Genomic DNA, 23,605 nt, shown 5'->3' on the forward strand with positions numbered 1-23,605 from the left:
GACATTTTCGCCCACTGCGCATGTGCCACCTTACCCACGTGACACAACTGGGTCACCGTGATCGATTTTCACGCGAGGCGAGTCCAGGGATTGTGAATTTTATCAGCCCCGCGTGCTGTTTATGAAGCTGTGAAAACCTGAAATGCACACGCGTGTTCATGGCAGAATCTCTTCTTTTCCAACATTGTAAAATACACGTTAACGCAAGCTAACTCTCATCTGTCACAACCATCTGTTTACTAACCGGCGAAAGACCTATGAATGTCCTCGATGAACATGGATATTAGATAACTGAAATTGATATTAAATTCATATGAATGGTTAATGAGCTTTTAGCTGGTCGAGAAACATACACCACACGCTATATATTCTGTGTCGTGAAATGACCATATGTGTATGTGCATATTCATTTGTATATCTATACAATTATTTTTAAATGTATGCTGAAAATTGTTTGATATGCATTTTTATGGACCACACCGTCTGTATCATGAGAGATATAGTGAGTGAGTGAGTGAGTTTACTTTTACGCCCCTTTTAGCAATATCACGGCGGGAGACACCAGAAATGGGCTTCACACGATGTACCCATGTGGGGTATCGAACCCGGGACTTTAGCGTGACGAGCGAACGCTTTAACCTCTAGGCTATCTCACCTATAAAGATTGATCGATGTTAGTCTAGCAGTACTAAACACAACCTGGTATTGTTCCTATCGTTTCTGTGGCGGTGGGGTAGCCTAGTGGTTAAAGCGTTCGCTCATCACGTCGAAAGCCTGGGTTCGATTCCCCACCCAGGTACATTGTGTGATGCCCATTTCTGGTGTTCCCCGCCGTGATATTGCTGGAATATTGCTAAAAGCGGCGTAAAACCCAACTCACTCACATCGTTTCTATAAAATTGTCGAGTTATTCTGATATAATTATGATTAAATATTAATATAATTCAGATATTTAAAAGGCTTTCATTATGTACAGTTTATCTTCAAGCTTATCTATTGGAAGATGTTCGGGTGTCAGACTGACCACTTACAGTTATAATACGTTTGTCTTCAAATGAGAACGATAAATTGCAAACTGACTTAAAATCAGGAACAGTCTAATGACTGTCAGTGAGGTACATGGCAATACATATCCTGTTCCCAACAATCTCTGCTGTTCGTTATTTGTATACCCATAATCGCTTGAACAAAGTTTTTACGAAACTATTATTTTGTAAGTCTGTAAGCTGAAATCGTGATAAGAGGGATTCACAAAGGTAGGAAGAAGAGTGCACTGGGTGTGTCTGTGTTGCGCTATTCATCTCGTGAAGCAGTTCATGCGGTGTATGATCTTTGTCAGTGTAATGGAGAGGTAGGAAACCCGTTTTTTGCTATCAATGCATATTTTAAAAGAGCTTCTAAAGCTGTTGGTATGTCTCCTTACAGACACCAGAGCACATACCGATACGCAACCACACACCCTGACTACACAACCACAGCAGATACCCACACGCACACACATGCATACGCATTTAAACACCAACACATACGTAGCATTACGTGTACACACACACACACATATCACATACCCTTACTTCCGTCAGCCACACTAACAGCACATACCCATGCGTATTCACCATACATGTACAGCACATGCTTGGCTGCACTCACCATGTAATTACGCGCACACACACAACCATGTCTATACCCACACACAGTATGTATGTCATGTACGTATGTATACACGCACGACATGTATGTATGTATGTATGTATGTATGTATGTATGTATGTATGTATTGTATATCACCCCACAGCGCATGTATGTATGTATGTATGTATGCATGTATGTATGTATGTATGTATATGTATATGTGTATGTATGTATGTATGTATGTATGTGTATGTATGTATGTATGTATGTATGTATGTGTATGTATGTATGTATGTATGTGATGTATGTATGTATGTGTGTATGTATGTATGTATGTATGTATGTATGTATGTATGTATGTATGTATGTATGTATGTATGTATGTATGTATGTATGTATGTATGTATGTATGTATGTATGTATGTATGTATGTGATGTATGTATGTATGTATGTATGTATGTATGTATGTATGTATGTATGTATGTATGTATGTATGTGTATGTATGTATGTATGTATGTATGTATGTATGTATGTATGTATGTATGTATGTATGTATGTATGTATGTATGTATGTATGTATGTATGTATGTGTGTGTGTATGTATGTGCATGTATGTATGTATGGATGGGTGGATGAATGGTGGGTGTAGGGTGTGTGTGTATGTATGTATGTATGTATGTATGTATGTATGTATGTATGTATGTATGTATGTATGTATGTATGTATGGATGTATGGATGTATGGATGTATGTATGTGATGTATGTATGTATGTATGTATGTATGTATGTATGTATGTATGTATGTGTATGTATGTATGTGATGTATGTATGTATGTGATGTATGTATGTATGTATGTATGTGATGTATGTATGTATGTATGTATGTATGTATGTATGTGATGTATGTATGCATGCATGTATGTATGTATGTATGTATGTATGTATGTATGCATATGTATGTATGTATGTATGTATGTATGTATGTATGTATGTATGTGTGTGTATGTGTATGTATGTATGTATGTATGTATGTATGTATGTATGCGTATGTATGTATGTATTGTATGGATGGATGTATGGATGTATGTATATGCGTATGTATGTATGTATGTATGTATGTATGTATGTATGTATGTATGTGTATGTATGTATGTATGTATGTATGTATGTATGATGGATGTATGTATGTATGTGATGTATGTATGTGATGTGTATGTATGTATGTATGTATGTATGTATGTATGTATGTATGTATGTATGTATGTATGTATGTATGTATGTATGTATGTATGTATGTATGTATGTATGTATGCATGCATGTATGTATGCATATGTATGTATGTATGTATGTATGTGATGTATGTATGTATGTATGTATGTATGTATGTATGTATGTATGTATGTATGTATGTATGTATGTATGTATGTATGTATGTATGTATGTATGTATGTATGTATGTATGTATGTATGTCCCCCCTATTACAATAAAGAAGTTCTTCATCCAGAAAATGTGTTCCTCTTCACGAAGTCACCGTCTATATGCCACTTAAAGAAGATATCCCTAGCCATGTCTGTCTCTTCAACAACGGCTAGGTTATACTGCGTAGTCCGACGGAGTCCCGATTAACTAACCCAAGCAACAACTGGCAAAACAAAACTCCCATCATTTGAGTATGGGCATCATTTTACCGTATGAATACATAATGTCATTTAGAAAATGGTCAAATGTAACAAATGTTATATTTGGGATTACATTTTCACTTTCTTAGTAAAATACAGTGGAAGCCACGATGGCTGGGCGGGTTGGATGTCCGATTTCGTGTGCTGTCGATTAGGTGCTTGACACTGAGAGTGTGGGTCCGAATCCCAGTTGGAACTCAAAAGTACAAAACAAAAGTACTAGAATCGCGAGAAAATATAATTCCAAATATAACATTTGTTACATCATTTTACCCATTGCCAGAAACAAAATTTCCCTGAAACTATCATAAAATAATCCAATCTAAAACATATTGTTTGTTGAATGCAGTAGTAATACAATGGAAACTGACAATGTCTCATTTGGCCAGTGATAATGAAACTGATAAATGAAGTGCAGCGTATCAAAGCCCTATAAAATATTTGTAACCTTAGAGTTCAGGGACTATTCATTGTTTGGGCGAAGTTTAAAAATAGAAAACAAGATATACATGATCAGTCAAGCATTAAATGTCCCAGACATAATCTCCATTCCCACAAAACAACGCCTTGTCATTCAACGTACCATAGCTCAGCCATTTACAGCAACATAGTAGGAGTATTGGATCCCGATACTTGGGGATATATATATATACTAACCCAAAAAAGAAACTGTGCATCGCAAAAAATGCTCATAGATAAAAGACATAACACATTCATCCAATGGCAATGGTGTTGCATAAAACAAAATGCATTTGTCTGCACACATGAACGATGTGAAATGTTTTTATTGTACCGTATGGACGTAAAGGGGTCCACAAGTTGAAAGGGTAAAAACAGAAAGTCACAACTGCAGCAACGTGTATTGCCGCCGTTGGCCTGAACCACAGCTGTACAACGCCGCCTCATGGATGATATTAGTCGAGCGTGAAAGACCTGGGGAATGTTACTCCATATGTGGACAAGCGCTACTTGAAGATCATGAAGCGTTACGGGGGTATTTGGCAGACGTCGAAGGCGGCGATCAATTTGCTCAATTGGCGAAAGATCCGGTGATGCTGGCCTGTGCAACACATCAAATAGTTGTTGCTGGAGAAATTGTTGCACAAAATCACGGGCTGTATGTGGACATCACACGTCTCCACCAAAACAGGGGATGTCTGAGGTGTCGTCTGCACCATTGTAACTGTCCCCGGCGGTGATGTAACGTCATAAGGAGACGAATTGCTGGTCTCCTTGCACGTAGGTCGTAACTTCGTAGGCGGTTGATGACGGTTGAAGGATGAATCCGTCTGCAGTTGGGGATACTGCGGGCTGTTGTTGTTGCTTGTTGACACCGATTACGTAGTTGAACCAGTCGAACCCATCGATCTTGCGCAGGGGTCGTAACTCTTGGTCTCCCTGAACGTGGGTGATCCCTGGCGTCATTTTGTTTACCATATCGACGGAATAATGCTGATATGGTGTTACGGTGACAATTGAAATGTTGAACAACCTCCCGCGGGGTAGAACCAGACCGTTGCATACCCAGGGCCATGTGTCGTTCACATGTTGTTAATCTTGGCATTACTTTGTGGCGGGCCGCTTTGCGATATTCAGTTGACAATGTGTACGTTTGGATTGGCCATGTGTGGGCTTTAAGTAGGTATATCATTCGCACTTTTGCATGCATTTCACACTTCTTACAGGCAACAGCATGTCTTCTTCTTCACGTGCATCATGTGATCCAGTGTCTCATGCAGTTTCGTTAACACGTGTACCTCTCTGTTCCATAGCACTCAGGCCCGTGAAGATCCGGGGTAGAATAGGTCTTCATCAACCCATGCTTGCCGTACAAGGCGACTATGCTTGTCGTAAGAGGCGACTAACGGGATCGGGTGGTCAGGCTCGCTGACTTGGTTGACACATGTCATCGGTTCCCAATTGCGCAGATCGATGCTCATGCTGTTGATCACTGGATTGTCTGGTCCAGACTCGATTATTTACAGACCGCCGCCATATAGGTTGAATATTGCTGAGTGCGGCGTAAAACTAAACTCACTCACTCACTCACTCACTCACCCATAGCACTCAGGTATCTCTAGGTTTGAATTTCTTTCTCCTCTGATGTTTACTTTTTGAAATATAATAATATCATAAATGCACACTTTCTTTTTCGGGCGAGTATATTTAACATGTTTCGTATGTTATCATCAAGCTTGAACTTGGTTATCCCCTTGATAAGAGTCAGTGAGTTTAGTTTTACGCCGCTTTTAGCAATATTCCAGCATTATCACGGCGGGGGACACCAGAAATGGGCATCACAAATTGTACCCATGTGGGGAATCGAACCCGTGTCGTCGGCGTGACGAGCGAACGCTTTAACCACTAGGCTAATCCACCGTTCCGACTTGGTAGGAAGAAGAAAAAGGATTACAGTCAAGCAGTTTACTGTCAGTGGTGTTGTGTACTGACCAGTGAATATGTTTGACCCTTATAGTAATCGCCGCCATTTGTTTTGACTTTGAGTGATTACTTACTCAATGAATTGTACATTGTTTGGAGTGAGTGAGTATGGTTTTACGCCGCTTTTAGCAATATTCTAGCAATATCACGGCGGGGAACACCACATATGGGCTTCACATATTGTACCCAAGTAGGGAATCGAACCCGGGTCGTCGGCGTGACGAGCGAACGCTTTAACCACTAGGCTAAGTCACCGCTCCCCCTTGATAAGAAGAGGAATGATTACAGTCAAGCAGTGTACTGTCAGTGGTGTTGCGTACTGACCAGTGAAGGTATTTGAACTTTATAGTGATCGTCCTCCTATGTTTTGACTTTGAGTGATTATTTATTCAATGAATTGTACATTGTTTGGATGTAAATCGTGACCGACGTTACGTCACTGCTGTATAATTGCATAATTATAAAATTGCATGGCGATGCAGCTGCTGCCGCTGCACAAGGTGTCCTCCCATTACGCAGACAGCCAGTTCGCAGACACCTTAAAACAACAACATTAACGGTTCAGTGAACAGATTATCTACTACCTGTTACCTACACATTATAATGGAATAGTCCAAATAAAAACATAGGAACAAACTGAAGCTATATTGTTTATTTTGAAAGATGGACGAAAAGACAGTAATTTGCACAAATATAATTTCACCTGTGGGGTTGACGGATGCGTCCATCCTACGTGACTGTAGCCCGCTAATTGTTCAGTCTGACACATAAACGCGTAATGTTAGATTTGCTTAAAAAATAAAATATACACTCCTTATACTCCCATTACGGGGCGGTGGGGTAGCCTAGTGGTTAAAGCGTTGGCTCGTCACGCCGAAGACCCGGGTTCGATTCCCCACATGGGTACAATATGTGAAGCCGATTTCTGGTGTCCCCCGCCCTGATAATGCTGGAATATTCCTAAAAGCGGCGTAAAACCAAACTCACTCACTCACTATACCCCCGCATCGCCTCCGTGGTGTAGTGGTGAAAAGCGTCCACCTGGAGAGCGGAAGGTCGCGGGTTCGATCCCCGACCGCGTCATACCAACAGACGTTAAAATATGGTACTTGTTGGTCCCTGCCTGACGCTCGGCATTCATGGGTACAACAAAGACTGGTCGGCTCGGAGTCAGTATAATGTGTCTGAGTGGGGTATTCATGCTTCACTGCGGCATGGTATCTCAGTGGGCTAGCACTATAAAACCAGCTTAAGTCTGGGCTAGTACAAGCAGCCGCACATACACATACACACGCATGCACGTCGTCATATGAGCGAAATATTCTCAAGCACGACGTTAAATCCAATTTCACCTCACTATACTCCCGTTACAATCTATAAATATTTGAGGTTCTCCGATATAATTAGTAACTAAAGCTAATTGGAATCGACATATTCATAACGTTTTCATTACAGTATATCTACTAGCAAGCTAACAGAAGATGTTTATGTGTCAGATTGAACACTGACAGTCACATCCATCAAATCCATTGCGCGCGCTTACTGTCTATGTTATGGCGGCCACGGCTGCATCGCCGTACATGATATGATTACGTTACATTCAGCAGTGACGTGTCGTCGGTCACGATTTACATCAAGTTAACGTAAATTTATTCAGTAATGTATCACTCAAAGTCAAAACATTGGAGGGCGTTTACCTATGTAGCCAAGCACCTTCACTGGTCAGTACACAACACCACTGACAGTAAACTGCTTGACTGTAATTTTTCCCCTTCTTCTTGTTTAGCTAAGAAACATTTACGCCTTGCTATTTTGATATTGTTAGGTCTTATACATATATGGTACAATCTAGTTTATGAGTTTATTGGTTGTTAGCTTAAACTATCTGATATAAACCCACTTAGACACGTGCGTAATTATCCCTTGTTTGTATACAGATTATAACAATAACTTGTATGTTTAAGATAAGGTCCCTTCCTTAGTATGTATGTATATGTTGTGTATATATAAGTGATGGGAATTGGTTAAAATCTCATAATTGATGATTGGTTTATTACAACCGATCAATCATCGAAAAAATTTGGTTAGCGTCATTAATGAAATTTGTTAATGCACATTAAAATAAGGAAAAAACATGTAGTTCTTTTGGTTTCTTTAAAGGATGACTAGTATGTAAGGAACATAAATTTCTTGGAGTCTTTAAGATAGATTCAATCATGACTTGAAACGAGCTTGTAGTGCTTATGAACTGTGACAGACAAAACCAGCCTTGTGAAATATATATTTTTTATGAAAACAAGTGTTCCAGAATTGTTTGTGGTCGATTATGAGAAAACATGATCGATTGCTTGGTCGTTTAGTCACTGCGACCAATCTTCGATTATTTCAATTAATCGGACCACCACTAGTATATATCTATTAACAGTTTGTGAATTACGCGTCATAGTTTAGAATTAGTAACCCAAGCATATCTATATTCATTTTCACTTACATGACGAAATGCTCTCTCTCCATACATGAAAGTGTGCTCAGCTGTACCTATAGCTATATCCCCTATCTATCTTCCCCTTAAGTAATACAAGTATTGACATTCCATTTTAACTTTCTTGTATATATTGCATTTGTTCTTATTATCGTCAATCTGTATGTCATGTTTTGCTGTTTATGATTTGTGTTTAATTTTGTACACAGCATCATTGACAGTAAAATGTTTCACTGTAATCGTTCCTCTTCTTATTATTAAGGGTATAATCAAGTTCCCGGGTCAAAAGCTTGATTATAGTTGGTGAAAACAGACACGATCTCGGCCCCGAATAATGTCTACATGTCTAAATAAGCGACGCTTAAGTATTTCTATCAACTTCGGAAACTCGCACCTGTCCAAGAACTAGAACGATCACATTACAAGCTAAAACAACAAACTACAACCACAAGAACATCTCCAACCACAGCAACCACAAGAACATCTCCAAGTACAATAAAATCACGAACATCTCCAAGCACAATAAAATCACGAACATCTCCAAGTACAATAAAATCACGAACATCTCCAAGCACAATAAAATCACGAACATCTCCAAGCACAATAAAATCACGAACATCTCCAAGTACAATAAAATCACGAACATCTCCAAGTACAATAAAATCACGAACATCTCCAAGTACAATAAAATCACGAACATCCCCAAGTACAATAAAATCACGAACATCTCCAAGTACAATAAAATCACGAACATCTCCAAGTACAATAAAATCACGAACATCCCCAAGTACAATAAAATCACGAACATCTCCAAGTACAATAAAATCACGAACATCTCCAAGTACAATAAAATCACGAACATCCCCAAGTACAATAAAATCACGAACATCTCCAAGCACAATAAAATCACGAACATCTCCAAGTACAATAAAATCACGAACATCTCCAAGTACAATAAAATCACGAACATCTCCAAGTACAATAAAATCACGAACATCTCCAAGCACAATAAGAACAAGAACATATTTGAGTACAAGAATAAAAACAAGAACACCTCCAAGTACAACAAAAAGTACAGCATGGAACACAAGAACATCAACAAGGACAACAAGAGGATCAAGACTCTTCCAAATACAAGAAAGAGAACAAAACACACGAACCAACAACAAGAAAATCGGAAAACAAGTAAAGGCTGCATTCAAGCAGATCAAGGACTTCGACGGCCAGGTAAAAGAAGATAAATTTCAGTCACCTCACTGTTTTGAAGTCGACACGATCCTGACATCGAAGCGACATGTATCATGAGAAGTGGAGGATACCACCACGTGGCAACCAGATTTACATGTTGGTGAGCTTAGCAACTGCACTTTTCGAAGACAATGTCGGAAAGAAGGCGGAAACGACCGCACAGATCATATTTTACAAAGAAATAGAGATATAGAATTCCACATTTTACATATTTGCTGTTCGCATGTGCACACACATCATCCCCTATCCACCCCTTTCCCCGCTCCCACTTCCCTGCTCTGTTTTCTCTCAGAAAATTATTGTAGTTTTGTCTTATGTTTACTGCTAAAAGTTATTGTTGGCCACTTTACCTCACCCCAACCCAAGAGACAGCTTCAACATTTGTTTCTGTCCCTTTGATACTTCTAGGAACCCTGTGGATCTACTTCTTGCTACTGTTGAGTATGTTGCTTCCATTGCAGTATAATGAGTGTATGTTACACTGGTAATCATATGGTAATATGTTTTCAGCTTGGGGGATCGACAGGGCTTCATTCACTGAGCGTGTGATAGTAAGTATACCATCGTGGGTTTGTTTCATGCCACACAAACGTATCAACTGATGTCATAAATAGAGAAAAGTGAGGTGAGGTGAGGTGAGGTGAAATTGGGTTTAACGTCGTGCTTGAGAATATTTCGCTCATATGACGACGTGCATGCTGTGTATGTGTATGTGCGGCTGCTTGTACTAGCCCAGACTGAAGCTGGTTTTATAGTGCTAGCCTACTGAGATACCATGCAGCAGTGAAGCATGAATACCCCACTCAGACACATTATACTGACTCCGAGCCGACCAGTCCTTGTTGTACCCATTAATGCCGAGCGCCAGGCAGGGACCAACAAGTACCATATTTTAACGTCTTTTTGGTATGACGCGGTCGGGGATCGAACCCGCGACCTTCCGCTCTCCGGGCGGACGCTCTAACCACTACACCACGGAGGCGGTCCAAATAGAGAAAGAAGTTCTGAATGTTCATGTAAAGCATTGGTAATATCCGAACGATCCATTGTAAGGACTTTCATGTGTTCAGCCAAAATCTGCACATCATCTAGTGTGGCTGTGTTGAAAATGGATCGAGACAGATCACCTATAAAAGAAAATATAGCACGTTTTGTTTTGCTTGGTGACGGAAAGTTTGTGTGTGGAATTAATGTATGCACGAGCTTGACTGTTTCATATAGTGTTGACATGACATCCGTATGAATTGTAAGTAAGAGTGTGTTTACATATGTCTGTTTCAGCATGACAATTTGGATGCACTGACATGCGAACATGTTCTGGAAGAGGCAGTTCAAAAGTATGATGGCATTGTCATAGAAAGCTGTCATCGAAGGACAGTATAACAACTAGATTATCACATAATTATAAAACTAGTTTGTGAGCATGTACAAATTTACATTTTCAGTTGGCGAACATAATAACTCTAAGGGTTTTCAGTAAGGCAAGAGTCATCATAAGATGACAGATCTCCCCGACCCCTACAAATTAGAAAGAACAAATCATCTGACAGCTACTTTAAGTCGCAAAAACATTTCCGCGGAAACCAATAAAAATGTTAATGACAAAAATCTGTAAATAGCAAAAGGCACCACTTAGGGTACTGTTTGATATCAGTCAAGTTTTGGTGACAGGTATTGAACGGTATTGGAGTTGTGCTCCCGAAAGACAATGATTACGTACGGATGGACAGTCATGGCGTCGAACACACACACACAGAGAAAGAAAGAGAGAGAGAGAGAGAGAGAGAGAGAGAGAGAGAGAGAGAGAGAGAGAGAGAGAGAGAGAGAGAGAGAGAGAGAGAGAGAGAGAGAGAGAGAGAGAGAGAGAGAGAGAGAGAGAGAGAGAGAGAGAGAGAGAGAGAGAGAGAGAGAGAGAGAGAGAGCAAATTTGTATATCACACTGTACCGGTGTCCAGTTGATATTCCAATGTTAGTAATGTTGTTTATTTAAAAAATGTACAAGAAAACGGCCGGTATAGTGGAAAAAATTATCAGGGCAAGTGATTTTACATGTGCCACTGTACCGGAGTACACTTGCAATTTTAAAGTTATTTCCACCCCTGTGCACTCGTGACGGTAATAATTGTTCGTTGTGTAACTACTTGATGAGCAATATTATGCCATTTATGTGACTCCGGAAATAATTAATAGCTATTTAGAGTGTGAGGGTGAGTATATGAGTGACGGTTACTGCCTTTGTAAATATGCCTACATTATGAATGTGAGGACACGTTCACCGTTGTTTTTGAAAAGAACAAAGGCCTTCGCTATAACACGGGATACCCCGTCGCCCGGTGCGAACAACAAACAAAATACGTGTTTGTTGCATGTGTCTGTCTGTAGCACATACCCTAATAACGTGCCTAGGTTTCTTTATGCAGTATGTAATTACACCGTGACGTTAGGCACGCACAGATACACGCAGAGACAGACGCGCACGCACACCGACACGCCTACCCACACCCACATCAATATATATAGATAGATAGATAGAGAGAGAGAGAGAGAGAGCGAGAGAGAGAGAGAGAGAGAGAGAGAGAGAGAGAGAGAGAGAGAGAGAGAGAGAGAGAGAGAGAGAGATACTTACTAGGGACCGTGGGGACTTACAATACGTCTGCTTCAATACGTCTGCTTCCTGCACGGTTTCCTAGCAGTATTTATACCATCGCCTCAGATGCTAGCGATCGTAGGCAATGTTAGCCATACATCTAAAATATACAAATATACTGCGATTAAAAACGGTTATAGAATAAATTATTCTTTGAGTGATATGGGCTTATATACCCCTTCAGGGGGGTAGTAGTTGTATAGTACGTCAACCCCCTTCAGGGGTATAGCCGCAAACAATCTAAGTTCATAATCAAATTCTACCTATATGTAAAATAACATCAAAATGTTTCAATTAAGTAAATTGCTTTTAAAAAGGCAATGGATAAATGAGAACTAATTCTATTTGAGAGATCCTTCATAGAAGATGCTTTGAAATATTTATCCCTTGTGATGGAAAAATCAATACAGTCATGATAAAGAAGAGGCCAGATATACTTTTGAATCAAAGCAGCACTTGTGGCATCACGACCTTGTGACGTCCCCCAGCAAGGGAGTCGTGGTATGGATTTAAGGCATCTGATCTAAGGGTTTTCGGTAAGGTTATCTTAGTGATGTGTCTCTCAGATGAGGGAATATTCTTACTTCTGATTTGATAGAAATGGTATAACACACCATTTTTCAAATCATATTCAACCGACTTGTGCACAAATCCTTTGCTTTGCTTGACCGTGAAATGTGATGGTATCTCCGAAGTTTCTGGGTAGTGGCTGATCTGTATAATATCTGGACATTCTCTTTTGGTTTGTGCTATGTCACGCAGGACAGGAGTTGATATATCAGTTTTGGTCACAGATGCATTTATCTCTTGCCACTTGCATATGCAAATGTTGTCTTAAGGAGATTGGCACTTTTGAATTGTGTTGCAACTGAGATTTGTCTGGTCATTGTCTTCCCCGTGGGCATTGACATGTATTTGGAATATACTTAAAACTGATGTATCATCATGGTTGTTGCGGGAAGCTGATTCTTGTGTCGCCTTTATAATGCAAAAACATTTTAAGTTTTCTGTGTTTTCTTTCTTTCTCTGTAAATATTTTCCCTAAAGTTGCATAGTCCATCTTGCCAAATGACCTGAGCCAGTTTGTGAAATTGGTGGAGTCATGTGAGTGCTTTGTGACCACTGTAAATTTTGGGATGCTAGGTACGGAATGCCTTTATTTCTTTTAAAACAGCGAGACATTCCATTTCCACCACTGTCCAATTCCTTTCACTTTCATCTAAGGATCTGTCACCATACGAGGTCACATGTTCGTTTCTTTTGTCATTAAGCTGTCCTAAGATGTAGCAGCAACTGCTCCCGCTTGCATGTGTTGTTAATATGAAAAGATTTGTTGCAAATGAATACACTAGAAGAATGGAAGGGTACTTTGAAGTTTATTAAAGGCATATTGCCAGTTTTCATTCCAGTCGAACGTCACTTCTTTCCTCAGCAAGTAGTTAAGAGGTGCAGAAATTTATGTAAACCTTCGAACAAATTTCCTGTAGTCTAGCAAGGCCAATGAACGGTCGTACCTCTTTGTTATGTTCTTTGATGCTTTGATTTTTTTGGGTCAACCTCAATGACATTCTAAATGACGACACGACTGAGATAGGTAACTTTCTTTAAGCAAACTTGCACTGACTCAGCTTTAGTGTAACACTTGAGTGTAGGAGCTTCTGGTAAACCTACCTGAGGTGCTTCAAATGTTCCTCATAGTTCCTGGAATAGATCATTATGGCATCAACATGTACGATCGCATACCTCTCGTTCATCTCTCTCAGGTAGAAATGCTGTTGTTTTTCCAAAACCCACTTGCACAGTCCTCAAGTGCGAATATTTGAACCCGAGAATCTCCAATAGTGTCCACCTCATCTTCAAAACAAGGCAAAAGAAAACAATTCCGGCTGAGTAACGCTGTTTAATTTTCAGAAATCTACAGCAAATCGATACTTACCTGATTCCTTCTTGGCCATGACGACAGGGCTTCTCCAATCCGAGCGGCAGGATTCAATGATACCTGCATCAAGCACATCCTGTACCTGTCTGGAACATTTCTTCTAACTTCTGGATTTAAAACGGGTGTCATATGGGTCGAATATCATCCATTTCTATCTTGTGGTGGTATAAGCTGGTTTTGCCAAGTTCCTTCTCTGTTGTCTTGAAGAAAATTGGTTAAGTTGTTTCTTTTGTAGAGATAAAAGATCAGAAAAGGAAAGATCAAAGTAAATATATTTGGCAGCGTTACCTTGATTGGTGATATTTCTGGAGATAGACATTATGTCTATTGGATCATCTTACTCCTCCTGCAAAGTTTGAATGAGACTGCTATCCACTTCCACTGTTGCAAGCTGGTATACTGACGGTGCTATTAGTTGGACTTAATAAACGAAATGCGGTTCCTTGTCGTCATTGTACCAGGCACTTAGCACCTTGTAGATTGTAAGCTTTGAGATTTAGAGTGGGTTCCAATGAAAGCACTGTGCCATCTGTGTTCTGTGAAATTCGAAGTTGAATGTCCATGTGTCTTCTGGGTGGTATGCATGGTGATTAATTTTCTCAGGCCGGAATCCCTATGCAGCGTGGGAGAGGTTGCTTTGGAGAGGATAGTTTACCATGACACTGTGTGTAAAGAACAGGGTTTTTTAGCTTTCCTCCACATTCCAACTGTATGACTGCTGACCATATTGTAATTTTGATACGCTCAGTAAAATCCTGCACAATTGAACCCATTACAGTACTCACCGCAGTGGCAACATGGCGAATGTGAGTATGCAGCTCGTTCAGCTGCTCTGTTGCTCCTTAACTGTTGAGGTGCCTCAATCTGACGTCTTGGCTGGTACTGTCCGGAAGAATCCTGAAAGGCATCCCGCGTAATCTGCTGTGGCTGAAATTGTTGCTGCCAATAAGGCTTGTTGTTGTTTCTTGATGGTGGTACTTGATATTCCGTCTGTTGGTATTAATATGACTGCTCTTGGATTAGTTGGTAGTTTTTATTTTGATTGCCTAGCGTCGGCCTGTTTTTCTCCTTGTTGCACGTGTAGATATTCTGGTTCTTTTCCTGTTGTGGCTGTAGTTCTTTATGTATTACCTTGGAATGTGATCGTTCTTGTTCTTCTTGGACGGATACCAGTACTGTTTGCAAAATTGATAGAAGTTTGTATGCGTCATGCGTCTAGACATGAAGTGGTTTTTCGGGTCCACCAACTATAATCATGTTTTAGATCAGTGTTTTGGAACTTAATTATGCCCTTAACCGGAAACCATTACAGTCAATCAGTTTAATGTCAGTGATGCTTTGCACTGACCAGTGAAGATGCTCGACCTTTATAGTAATCGCCCTCCTATGTTTTGGCTTTGAGTGATTCCTTACTCAATGATTTGTACATTGTTTTGATGAATTGTCATTGCTGTGTTATTACATAATAGTAACTTGTTTGGTGATGCAACTTTGGCCGCTATACAATAGAATTTCACCTAGGGGCGCGATGAGTTTGATGGATGTGTCCATCTTACGTCACTATAGCCTGCAATGTGGCTGCCAGTGTTCAATCTGACACATAAACGTCTACTGTTAGAATTGCTTGTAGATATACGGCATATTATGAAAACTTCATGAATATTTTAATTCTATTTAGGTTAGTTAATAATTATATTATTCCTTAAGAAATGTCAAGATGTGATAAAATATCATATGTAAGATGTTGGCCTATTTTCCATTTTGTATTATTCATCTCGTTAAACAGCTTTGTTTTAGTTAATAATCGGTGTCAGTGTTCAAATAGGAATGTCCCATGGCAATTAAATACAAAGGCCAAATCTGTCATACAGCTAGAATGGTCACTAACTGTCAGTTTTAATCACTTGAGCAAATCAATCCCTTTAGCAAATGGTCGCCTAAGTCATCATAGCTGTGGGCTTATCTTTTAATGCTTCTTTGTTCAAGACACCTTCCAATCTAAATTTATTATTATGTGAGCTCTGAAAGTCAAGGAAAGATAATGTTATCTGGATAGTGTTTGGCCAATCAGAGCAAACAGTACCATCTCCCTCATCACCAAGTGGCGTACAATAGGTGCAGGGCAGTGCTGTCCAAAGCATTCTGCTACTGGGATAAACATTAGAACGCACAAGTCATCTGCCATCTGTACTTACTTCATTCTTACTTCTAATTTAAGGTCAGACATTGTCATTCCTGCTTGACAACGGTATACAAAAATTTGTGACGAAACGAAATAGAAGAAGCTGTTTTCCATAAACTTGTCAATATTGTCCTTCCCATTAAATAAATGCTATTCAAAGAAGCGCCATTTCTAAAACTTCATAAGTTCCAGTCCGGTATTATTTATATATAGAATATCACGTAATATTCACAACAATCTTATATTATGATAATCAAGAATAGTTATGTATATGAAACCAATACGTTTATGACATTAATCTACACTAATGTAATTCGTAATATGTTTGTATGATTAATTCAATTAACATGATTATTGTCACTGATTGTTAAACTCGGCTCTTGTAAAAAAACGTTGGAACGCATAAGATGCTCTAACGTCATTTATACTTAAATCATTCTCACTTCTTCTTTAAGGTAGAACAAAATGAAGCACACACCTTAAAGAGCAGAAATCCTCATTAGCCAAGGCAGACAGCAAATATGCCCTTTTAAATCGCCAACAAATAATTCCCAGCCATCTAATCCTTTTCGACAAATTTGTATTCCTATCCAGCATAAATCAGGACTTCACCATAAGGAAACTTTGGAAGTCATCGAAATCCGCTGCCACTAACCTTTAATCTACAGAGACCACGAGTGCTACATACCATCGGCATACGAAGAGGTAACTAAGCGCAAATACACATCCAGTTCGCACAAACGTAGAGAATGGACGCAGAAAAAAAACACTGCTTCCAGATGGACGCACAATATTATTGTACCCATGACGCGTCTATAACTTTGCTAGTGTTTGGTTGTTTCTTTGGAAAATGTCTTCACTAATTCACAAGAGACGTATACTGTATTCATAAAGTCCGTCTCTAATGGACAACTGACAATGTCATTTCGCTTTGCAAACGGATGGGTTTCCCGTAACTATAAATAGGCAGAATGGCATTGAGCATGCGCCAAGTCTTGAGACGTCAATAATGCTTATAGGGGTATTGGTGGCATTGGATACGTTCAATCTTTTCAGTAGCCAAGCGATTCAACCCAAATGGCAATGAATATGCCTAGCAGATTTGGGGATCTGAGGAAGGTTTTCAGTGGGGAATGCAGAAGTCATAGCATAGGTAATCATGACGAATCCACAACCGACACAACTACCGCTACAGGTGAATGTACAAACTCGGCATCTGTCAAGAAAACGTTGAATGTTTCAGCAAATTACCGTGGCTGAGACTGTCAAATTCGGAATAAGGATGGTTGGCTGTTGGTTGTTGTTTTACGCCAAACTCAGCAATATTCCAGCTATATGCAGGTGGTCTGCAAATAATCGAGTCTGGACCAGAAAATCCAGTGGTCAACAGCTTGAACATCGATCAAAGCAATTGGAATACGATGACATGTGTCAATCCAGTCAGCGAGCCTGACCACCCGATCGCGTTGGTCGCTTCTTACGACAAGCATGGGTTACTGAAGATCAGTTCTAGCCGGATCTTCACAGGTTTCGGAATTACTAAATCAGGGACTGCAAGGTGATATATATGTTTGCTTACGAGGTACAACGTCCAATCCCTTCACGATGAGCAAAGGTGTCACAAACGTTAATAATTCTGCATTGCCTGGACACCAACATGCCAAAACTCACACTGACAATATTCATAGGCTGCTGCTTCGTTCACAGCTTGGAAGGACGCGTCAGAATGCTGTACATCGTAGTCAAGGGAAATCCATAGAATAACCTGACAGTTATGTCAAGCAGCTACATACTGTTTATCTCATGGCTAAACGTGATCTTGCCTCTGATTAGTTTTCAGACTTTATGCAAATTCAAATTTTAAATGGGGTCACATTTAACATGTATTATGAAAGATGGCGAATTATCGTGGAATTTGAGAAATGCATAGAACACGTTGTAGAGAAAACTTTGATTGACGGCCTCTATGAAATTGACCACATAGGCAGAATACTTGAAGAAAGATGTGATATCAGTGTTGAAAAAAGAATTAGCAGTGTATGTGAAATACATTGATGGTGGTGAAGCATGTGTTTCATTGATAGGGAATGAACACATTACTTGTTGTCCTGCTGTGGGATTCTAAGAAGCTCAAATTAAGTTTCTTTCCAATAAATGGATTTTTAATGAAAACATCGTCATACTGTTTGGACTTGGAACAGACGGAGCAGTTGCCATAACCGGCAGGTATAACTGACTTGGTGCCAAGCTGAAGCAGCGGAATTGACACCTCATCCAGGTACATTGTGTTGCCACAGATAATATCTGGCTGTATCCCAGGGTGCTAAAGATATTGAATATTGCAGACAGTACCACGAGAAAACTGGATTTCTTTATCGGTTCTACAGGTACTCGTCAGTCAGATATAGCAAACCGAGGAACTTTTGCATGGAAAATCATTGATTGGTGTCTGTTGAAAGAAGGTGTTATCCATAAAGTTTCTTGATATTGTACGTCCCAACTTGTAAATGCCAATCTAAGAATTATTTTTTTTATTTTGAAATCTATAACAAGTTTATATCAAGCTAATCATGAATAGTTATGAATATGAAACCAATACGTTTATGAAATTCATGTTCAATAATGTAATTTATTTTACGCGTGTATGATTAATGACGTTAAAATGATTATTGATTGTTAGACTCTGCTCCTGTGATAAACTTTGGTACGCACAAGATTCTCTATTTCATCTGTACTTACTTCATTCGTACCTCTTCTTCAGGCTTGAGACGAACACGACGTCACTTTATACACAACACCATTAAAAGCAAACTGCATGAAAGTGGTCTCTCCTCTGCCACTTGTTAATCAAATTCCTAAGGTGGGATCAAAATCTTGATTGCAGCTGCTGATAACGAATTTGACGCCGGCTTCTAATGAAACTTCATGTCTTGAGGAGCGGCACCAGCAAACCTACCTGTATATCAACTGTGATAATTCGGTACTGTCCTAGGTGAACTGTAAATATACCAATCTAACACAGTCACCACGAAGTAAGCGTCCAGCAAAAGCAAGAAAAGAACAAGAGCATCTTCAAAAACACCAACACCCAATGCAATTAAACATAACCAGCCCCAACAGCTGTAATACTGCTGAAACAAATATATACTCACGATATAGGCACAATTGTACAATCGACTCTGCTTTAGACAGAGATTTCTTATGGATGTGGAAATGGCTTTGTCGCTCTAACTATATTTGTGTCATGTCAGACTGAGCTGACATGGGTCAGATCTGTTTGACACGTGCCATCGTGTTCGATCTCACCGAGAGTCAAACATCAACATCACTTTCAACATCCCAGGAAAAGAGTCAGACTCAGTCACAACCAATCTCTGAGCAATCAGCAACTACAAATCTTACAAATCGTGAAAGATAAAAATAAATAAATAGGAAACAATCGCCCAGGAGTCCCATCTCAATCAGATGTCCCCTATAGTGCTCTGGACATGGAAGATACTCCACCGTCACAGTGTACTGTGAGGAGTTCTTCATCATTCTTTGAGTCATTCATCTAATATAATTCGATGGAATTGCAGAGGACTTGGAACGAATTTTAATGAGATACAGTTGTTAGGTCAAGATTATTAACTGTCAACATTCTGTCCCCAAGGGACGCATCTTAAACACACTGATACATTTGATTTAAGGTAGTACAAGTGACATCATTCATTTTCGATTAAGCGACTGGTTCTACTATATTAGTGAGACGGAACATCATTCATAGTGGTGTTCATCTAAATACAAATCTTCAAGCTTTCTTTATTCACCTTACTTTGTGCATAACATTTTACTTTGTGCTCTTTGTACATTCCACCTTCATCTGCTCTTCGACAATCTCATCTTCAGAATCTATATGATCAGCTACTTCAACCCTGTTTCATCACGGAGAAGTTCAAGTACAAACAATAAAGGCAAGGTCACTGAAGCTTTTATTTCTGATAATAATTTATGTGTGTTTAATGATGAATCAAGCACCTATCTACACCCTGCTACAGGAACCTATTCTACTCTTTATCTGTCCCTCGCAGATTCAAATGTTTACAATGAATTTGAAGGGTCTGTTGTGGAACTGATCACGGCAGAATTTGACGAAGGCCAATTGTCCCTTGTTTGAAACAATGTGTGTGGAAAAAATAATACCTGATGTTTAAAATGTATCGGCTCCCATACAACTCAAATTAAATTGCTGACCAAACAATTCCTAAGCCCTCATTTCACTAAACCATGGTTTAACAATGGATGCAAACAAGCCAGAAAATGTAGGAAGAAAGCTGAAAAATATGTTCGCAGAAATCCTACAGTTCATTACTTGAATAATGGTACAATTACTAGCGCCAAGGTATGACGTGCATATAAGCGAAACAAGCGCCATGTCTAAGGTGTGGAACATGGTTCCGGGAATAAAAGTCAACGGTCCATAATCAGCGATAACTTAATAACTGACAAATCTGAACTTCTTTAAGTAGCATTTTACAAGTTGGGAAGAAAAATATTGAACAACTTTTTTGTGTTATGAGTGCGACGTTTCGATTCTCATACTGTTGTCAAGCAGGAATGGAACATCCCCATACAAAACTGACTGACTGACTGAGTTTGGTTTTACGCCGCTTTTAGCAATATTCCAGCAACGTCACGGCGGGGGACACCAGAAATGGGCTTCACACATTTTATCCATGTGGGGATTCGAATCCGGGTCTTCGGCGTGACGAGCCAACGCTATTACCACTAGGCTACCCCACCGCCCCTGCCCATACAAAAACGTGGCCAGGATCATACAGGTCCATCAAATTACAGACCCGCATCTTTAACCAGCTGTGTCCGTAAAACCCTGAAACGAATGGTAAATTACAGATTAATTTGGTATCTGGAAACCTATAACCTAATTACAAATATTCAATGTGGTTTTCGGAAAAAACCCAGATGTACTATTGATCATTTAGTACGGTTAGAATCGTTTGATGGAAATGCTATTGTAAATAAACAACTCGCAATATATCAATTACCTCATTGTTTATCACAGTTTGTAACAGACAGGCAGTTTCAGGTCCGAATGGGTTCAATCCTGTCTGATCGTTACAATCAGGGTCAGGGTGTTCCACAAGGCAGTATGTTGTCTGCCATTTTATTCAGCATTAACATTAACAGTAGTTCTAATTATATGTTTTAACTGATTCAATCGATAGATCCCTTTTCGTGGATGATTTTAATATTCTTTGCCGTGGCAAACACATGAAAACCATTGAGAGCAAAAATTCATCGATGGTGCCTTGGAAACGGATTGAAAGTTTGATTAGATGAAAGTCGTTTCTAATTCAAAATTGAGGGGGATCAGAGAACCTTACTACACGTATACGCCTCATTGATCCGCACAAAACTGATTAAGGCTCCATAGTGTATGGTGGATCATGTAAAAGTAATTAAAAAACACAAGACACTATCCATCACCAAGCTTTGAGGCTTTGCCTTCGAGCGTTTAAAAGATCTCCTATTCCTAGTCTGTATGTGGAGGCAGATGCGTCTTCCCTAAAACAACGCCGTTTGAAATTACACGTATCATTGCAAAATATATATAACAAATGTGTATCCTGATCAATCAAATCTGGGTTTTGACTGTGTTTTTTCATCTCTGTACGAAAATATTTACAATAAGAAATCTTCTCATATTCCATCACTTTGATTAAGAATAAAATCTCATATAGCCGCTGCTAATATTAGTCTTCAAGGTATAGCTCCCATCAATATTTTATCATCATCTTCTTGGCAAATGTTAAAACATGACAGGTGGACATGGCACTAGCAGTACTTAAGTGAGTGCGTGAGTTTAGTATTACGCCGCTTTTAGGAATATTCCAGCACTATCAAGACGGGGGACCCCAGAAACGGGCTTCACACATTGTACCCATGTGGGGAATCGAACCCGGGTCTTCAGCGTGACGAGTGAACGCTTTAACCACTATGCTATTCCTCAGCCCCGAGCAGTACTTAAGAAACCAGAAACCTATTTTACAAAGATATAATCAATTAAGAACCAAATATGCTCCTTACATATCTATATTTACAGACGGATCCAAAGATGGTGACACAGTTGCTTGTGCTTAAATTATAATTACATCTAGAACGATAGCTTCTAGATTATCGGACAAAAGCTCCATTTAACGATGCAGAATCAAATGCCATTTTAACAGCAGAACAGTCTAAATCTAAACAATACGTAATAATTTCAGATTCTCTTTCGTGCCTTCAGTTTTGTTTTTTTAATGTGTCATGGAAACATCCACTTATAATTGAAATTCTTGAATTATTCACTGAACATGCTACTGGCGCACAACAAATCTTTGACACAACTTCTGATATCTTACAGTGGGGGTAGCCTAATTTAAAGCTATAATTAGGCACAATGTGAGTGCATCCCCGCCGTGAGAATATTGCCCAAACTCAGGAAGGAGAATTAGGAAGTGCATAGAGACCTGATGCAAGGAAGTAGGACACCCAAGGAGGGATCAATAAATTACATTGAGTAAAGCCTTCTGTCGTTTACACCTACTTGAGTTATCAATGCAGATTTGAAGAGGTTATTTTACGACCATGTCGCTTTGGCCATAGCAGATACACACATGAATATTTATTGAAAGGTAAGGATCCTCCGTTTTGTATCACTTGTAATGAAAGAATCACGGTCAAGTATGTCCTGCTTGACCTCATTGATTTTTCCAATACAAGAGATAAATTATTATATTATAATGTCAAAATATTATTATGAACACAGATTGATTGTGACTGTGCCGTCGATGGGGGTTGAAGTACCGTAAAATTATTTTCCCGTGAGAGGGCACTTAAGTCCCATTACATTCATTTTTGTATTTAAAAGCAGAATATGTGTTCTTTTAATGTTCCTCTAAATTTCTCAGTAATCTCCAACATCTGAAGTGATGATGTAAATCCATCTGGGGCACATGGAGGAAGCAAAAGCAGTGTAAGTCCCCATGGTCCCTAATATTGTTTTCTGCTTACAGTTGCTGGCGATCTATAGCCGGTTTTTAAAATGTGTGTGTGTGGGGTGGGTGGGGTGGGGGTGTTGGGGGTTGGGGGTTGGGGGTTGGGGGTAGCCTAGTGGTTAAAGCGTCCGCTCGTCACGACGAAGGCCCGGGTTCGATTCCCCACATGGGTACAATATTGAAGCCCATTTCTGGTGTCCTCCGCCGTGATGTTGCTGGAATATTGCTAAAAAGCGGCGTAAAACCATAATCACTCACTTTTAAAATGTGCCGTTACAGAAATATGTATGGTTACGCGCTAGTTTTATATATT

The 23,605-nt window shown here is 39.5% G+C and overlaps 1 protein-coding gene across 1 annotated transcript; it reads left to right on the top strand.

Annotated features, from left to right (window-relative positions):
• The first annotated feature begins 7,310 nt into the window (after positions 1 to 7,310).
• On the top strand, positions 7,311 to 9,480 carry LOC124292356 (GATA zinc finger domain-containing protein 24-like). The gene is made up of 2 exons (XM_046729448.1): positions 7,311 to 7,333; positions 8,643 to 9,480. The coding sequence occupies exons 1-2, from the start codon at positions 7,311 to 7,313 to the stop codon at positions 9,478 to 9,480; spliced, it is 861 nt and encodes a 286-aa protein (XP_046585404.1).
• Positions 9,481 to 23,605: the final 14,125 nt, after the last annotated feature.

Source organism: Haliotis rubra, unplaced genomic scaffold (genome assembly GCF_003918875.1).
Source record: "Haliotis rubra isolate DU_JTF1 unplaced genomic scaffold, ASM391887v1 Scf515, whole genome shotgun sequence".
Lineage (NCBI taxonomy): Eukaryota > Metazoa > Mollusca > Gastropoda > Lepetellida > Haliotidae > Haliotis > Haliotis rubra.

Coding starts and splice junctions, on each gene's coding strand:
- LOC124292356 (XM_046729448.1), top strand. CDS start 7,311: ATGGCGGCCACGGCTGCATCGCC. Junction 7,334..8,642: donor GCGGCCACGGCTGCATCGCC/GTACATGATATG, acceptor CACCTGTCCAAG/AACTAGAACGATCACATTAC.